The following is a 5,203-nucleotide window of genomic DNA, read 5'->3' as shown; positions in this document are numbered from 1 at the left end:
AAATATATAAAATATATATATAAAATATATATATAAAATATATATATATATAACCTGATTTCTCCAGTCTTGTGTAGTAAAGGTTTTGTGCGAGATTTATGGGTTTTGTTGTAGGAACGAAGGGGTGACGGTGTCAAATTCAAAGTCATGCCTGTCAACACCACAGCAGTGTCACAGGAACAACACCCCAACATATGTATAGTGCTTAAAAAGGGAAGTGCATTCAACCGAGCCGTGTATGTTAAATGTATATGCGTAAGTTATGTTTATGCCTTTAAAAGCAGACCAACAACTGGAATTTTTTACTATTTGTTTAATCACTGAATAATTTGTCTGGGCTGCTGTGTTGCTGCAGAGCTGGTGAAGAAGCACCAGACAGATGTGTTTTCTCCACGACATTTTCCATGTGAAAGAAACTTATTTTTAACATGTGTTTGGGTGTTAATTATAATTCTGTCACCCTCCAATAGCAAGTTTTGATTAAATACAACAACCATTCTGGGAGACTACGCAGCACTTTTTTTTTTTTTCTTCAAGGTTTGGATCTCATCTCGGAATAAACTCTTCAAATATGCTCGGGTAAAATAACATGTCAAATAACGCCTTGCTAGACCTTGCTGTGAAGGGAGATTTAGCTCGCTAGTTAAGCTCCCAGTTTCCCTGCTCTGGGACCGCCTTGGCTCCCTCTCTTCCGCCGTCTCTCCGCCTGTTTTGCATCCATCTCCTCTTCCATCCTCCCAACCCACTTCACTGTCTTGCCTTTCTCTCTAATCTAAGTCCCTGCCTTGTTGCATACGGTGGAAAAGTTGGGAAAACAAGGCCTACCAAGAGACTGCTGCAGTAAAGGTACACGGAACAAGGAAGCCAAAAAAAACGTGAGGGGGGGGGGATAAAGTGTTGAAAACTGTTGATATGCCGCAGATGACTGGGAGAGGGAATGTCACAACGTGGTCAGATACGGTCCCCAAAAAGACTGACACGCTCACAGGCTGTCGTCGCAGGAAGGCGTCACGTAATCCTAGGAGAGCGCGTCTACCCCGGCACAGAAAGCAGCTCACGTAGTAGCGAGGGTGGACTAAGCCCAATAAATCCAGAGGGAGGAGGAAAAATTCAAAACATATATTTGTACTGGTTGTACTACAAGCCTGTGCGTTGTTCGCAAAGTTAAGCAACTTCTTAAAAAAAAACTTCGGCGAGCCCGGCGACAGGAATACACGCCAGGGTCTCGCTGAGGGACAAGATGTGAGAGAGCGTATTCCCTGTGAGATGTGCGCTCGAAACGGGGGCGACGCCGTTTCCCACGACACCGCCGCCAAACACCCCCTACCCCACCCCACCCCACGCGCCACCCTCATCTTCTTTCACTTCTTTCATCCGGGCAAACAACAGCACCGCTGACTCTACTGCTGAATGAAATATTCATGGCAGAGATGAAGCGGATGCAGCTGAAAGACTGTGTACCTTTCTGTATGCTGTTTGCACCGGTGGGACCTTCGGAGCCGGTTAGGTGTTCAGGGCTGGTTGTTTGCGCTGGTGGTGTGCTCCTGTGGAGGAAGAGGAATCACTGGATTAGAACCACTAATGCAGCACGTGAGGAAATATAGGCAACACCATTTACACACCTCACAGGAAGCTGGAACGTGGAAGTCCGTTATACAGTTCACGAGTTCAACATTCTATAGTATTACGGCATTAACATGGAAAGCAGAATTGAATATGAAGGCCTCGGGTTCTTGTGAAATGGAGTGAGGAGAGAGAGGAAGTTTTCATTGTGTTTGGAAAAGTCTTGTTTTTCATATTCATTCATGCTGTGACAAAATGTTTTTCTCCAGGTGCTTTTCACCTTGTTTGATTAGTTCTCACAAACGGCTTATACATTTTTCAGAAAGGCAAACTTCGTGCTTAAAGGGATAGTTCAACATTTGCTTGCAGCCAGTTAGCTTAGTGTAAAGAGTAAAGACTGGGGGAGCTAGTGTGGCTTTAACAGCACATTTTTATAAAACGTACTTATTGGCTTTCTTTCCAAGACTTAATCGAGAAGATTGAGTCTCATTTTTGCTCAGCTCCCGAGAGCAGCCAGTTAGCTTAGCTGAACAAAGTCTGCCTATTAACACCAACAAGATATAACATGTGGATTTGTGACACTCACAGATCTACATGTTATATCTTGTTTGTACAAAAACAAAAGCATAAAGCCATCACTCCCATGTCTATGCAGTAAATATGAAGCTATCGCCAGCAGCCAGTTAGCTTAGCTTCTTACAAAGATGGGGGGAAAAAAATTGTTGTGTTTTTTTGTGCAGATTAAAAAATGAATAGTGACTTTTAGAGGTTTTGTTACCTCTGGACAAAGTCAGACAAGCTGTTCCCAAGCTGTATGCTAAGCTAAGCTAACCCACAGCTGGCTACAGATTCATATTTACCATTTGCTATCAATTTTCTCATCTGACTCTTGACAATAAAGTGAACAAGCAAGTTTAACTGTAAGTTTACCTGTCCTGAAGTGGCAGGATGGTGTGAACCGGGATTTCAGGGACTGGTCGGTGCCTCAGCCGGTAGGAGCGAGTGGGCCGCGGCCCTGCAGGGGCCTTAAAACTGGGCTGTGCCTCATAGATGGAGTTTTCCACCATGTCACCTTGAAAACCTGCGCTGTCCTCAGTAAGCACTGAGCAGGAGGCTTCGGCGGGATGGTGGAGGGAGTCGGTGCTAGACAGCGAGGGATCCTCTGAGGACACCTCCCAGTCGGAGGGCATCTCAGAAAGGGAGAGGGACTCGCTGCTGCTGCTATCGCTGCGAAAGGACACAAAGGCGGGGACGCACATATGTTCAGAGGCTGATGTTCGGATGTTCTGGGGATTGCGCGGGGCCGGCTGAGGCAGGCGGAGGGGTCTGCTCTCCGGGACGTCCTCAACTTCTGGTCCCAGTCCTGCTCCTGGAGGTAAAGTCTGACTCCCCTCCAGATCTCTCCTCTCCTTCGACTGGTGGTGCTGACATGAAGTCCCCCTTTTTTTATCTTTGAGGAAGATATGTCTCGGGTGGGGCACGGGCTTCCTTGGGCGATTCCCGTTCTCCATCCCGCCCTCTTCGTCTTCCTCTCCACCGCTCTGCTGCTTCACCCCTAGGGCCTCCAGGCTCCGGAGGATGCGCCTGCGATGGCCTGTCGGGAACACTTTCAGCTGCACGAGGTGCTCATCTGTGAGGCCCTTGCAGTCGTCCAGAGCTTCGTAGCCTCCTTGCTGGAAACATACAGTGTACTGGGACAGGCGGAGGGTGTGCAACCACTCCACAATCTCACACTGGCTAGACTCTGGAGGCTCCAACATGATGCTTCAGTCTCAGCTCTGCCACATGAGGAGAACCTTCAGAAGATGTAGTAGTCCGGCTTCAAACTGCAGACACAAAAGGAGATGAAAGTAAGTGATGGGAGAAGGGAAATGCTGTAAACTTAAGAGGCTGTAAGTGCCGTCAAACTGAATCTAATCTTTGTACTTGTACCATAGACAAGATTATTAACCTCTGAAATGCCTCTGAAATTCTAACAGGCATAAAATATCTATCAGGCTCGAGTGAAGTGCTTTTTCCTACAGGCCAAACTTGTTCAAAGCGGATATTGATTTTGTCTTAGAGGGGAGTTCAGCAGGTGAAACTTTAAAGGTTGAGTTTCACTTTTAGATATCACTTTGATGACGTTACTCTCCGACTCATTAGGGTAACCGTTTGACATTTTGAGAAACATGGCCTTCCTTACCCGCAGTTCGACGAGAGGATCGATACCACTCTCACACCTGCTTTAAACGCCCATGCTAAGCTACGCTAGGCTAACAGTCTCCTGGCTGTGGCTTCACATCTCCCTTTAAGACACGAGCGCGGTCTTAAGTCTCCCCACGTACGCTCAGCAGCGAAGGAAACGGGCCTTAAATTGGACCGCCTGTTCCTTCGCGCCTTCTCAGAAAAGATCCAGACGAGCGCGCTGTACGTTCATCAACAAGTGAGCCAGGCAGCGGGCAGAACCAAAGCTACATTTGCAACACTCAGGGATGAAACAGCAGGAAGCAGCAATAGCTGTGATGAAACAGCACCGCACCATCATAGTGTGGCTCTATGGTCAGGTTCTTTGGTAAGACGCTCGCCTTAAAGTCTGAATCAAATAACAAACGCACTGAATGTCTGCTTTACGTCCAGCTGACATCTCGGTTAGAAGTACATCTTTTCTTTTTTTAAAACAGCACTCACCACAGCAGCAGATAAAACTCCAGGCTTCACATCACAGCTCACCGACGCGGCGACACGCACAGGTAACAGTCCTGCTAATGCTAAGCTATACTAAAATGTCCGTTTCCTGATGATTTCACACAATCTCTTCGGATGATGAATTGAAGAACAGCTCTCTCTCTCTCCCTCCCTCTCTCTCTCTCTTACACAGACGCACACAAGGAAAAATACAAATCATTGTCAACCATCTTGTCATGTCCACTTCTCTTTTGCGTTGCAAACCTATAGTACACAAGTGACATGAAGTGTTACTTCTGCTTTTAAATCAAACACAATCTTGTGGCTTTTCCGCACACAAAGCGCACAATTGAGGGCCTAATGTGCAACGAGTTCACAGAACCCACATCAACAGAAAATGACCAAGCTATTTTTGGTAACCGGTGAGAATGCAGAATATTCCCCCCCCTCTTGCAATCAAAAAAAAAAAAAAAAATGTGCTCATATGTGCTCAAAGGCCTTTAAAAGCGCACACATCACACCTTAGCTGCTACACTGCCGCACAGGCCCAATATAAGTCCTCACAACAGAGGCCAGTACAACCTAACAGCCCTGCCTCTCTGTGTATTGCAGTGTTAACATGCAGGGACCTGTATTGGCTAACAGCCAGCACAGGCACACGCCAAAGCTTGCAAGCTACATTTTGACCTGGCCTGCTCTACCATCCCTGCCTTTTGGCGCTTGCACACCCACCCACGCAACGTGCAAACACATAAAAAAAAATAATAAAAGCTATGCGCCACAGAGCCCACACATTCAGCAAACATTATTAAAAGGGCTGGATATAGGAGGGCTGATCCACAGCTACTGCCCGGTGTCAAAGCCCACAGTGTGTGCAGATCAATAACACAACAAAAAGAGAACTTCACAGGGTAAACCACCTGCACATGCCACACAGGCAGGGGAAGCAATGTGTGTGTAGGTGTGTAGGTGT

General features: G+C 46.8%; 2 protein-coding genes across 2 annotated transcripts in view; one reads left to right on the top strand and one right to left on the bottom strand.

Annotated features, from left to right (window-relative positions):
• zmp:0000000660 (arf-GAP with Rho-GAP domain, ANK repeat and PH domain-containing protein 2) overlaps positions 1–3,389 on the bottom strand; it is a gene marked incomplete at both ends in the record, with an annotated part of 120,109 nt that extends 116,720 nt beyond the window's left edge. Inside the window, 2 exon segments of the mRNA XM_035675832.1 lie at positions 1,462–1,544; positions 2,494–3,389. Of these exon segments, the coding sequence (XP_035531725.1) occupies positions 1,462–1,544; positions 2,494–3,323 (913 nt within the window).
• Positions 3,390–4,037: 648 nt separating this feature from the next.
• Positions 4,038–5,203, top strand: part of dthd1 (death domain containing 1) — a 16,580-nt gene continuing 15,414 nt past the window's right edge. The window contains exon 1 of the mRNA XM_035675753.1: positions 4,038–4,117. Within this exon, the coding sequence (XP_035531646.1) occupies positions 4,038–4,117 (80 nt within the window). The remainder of the gene's footprint in view (positions 4,118–5,203) is intronic.

This window comes from Morone saxatilis, unplaced genomic scaffold, assembly GCF_004916995.1.
Source record: "Morone saxatilis isolate NCDOM2014 unplaced genomic scaffold, NCSU_SB_2.0 Contig4, whole genome shotgun sequence".
Taxonomy (NCBI): Eukaryota; Metazoa; Chordata; class Actinopteri; family Moronidae; genus Morone; species Morone saxatilis.
Note: the sequence above shows the minus strand (reverse complement) of the source record. Positions and strands in the feature narration are given on the sequence as shown.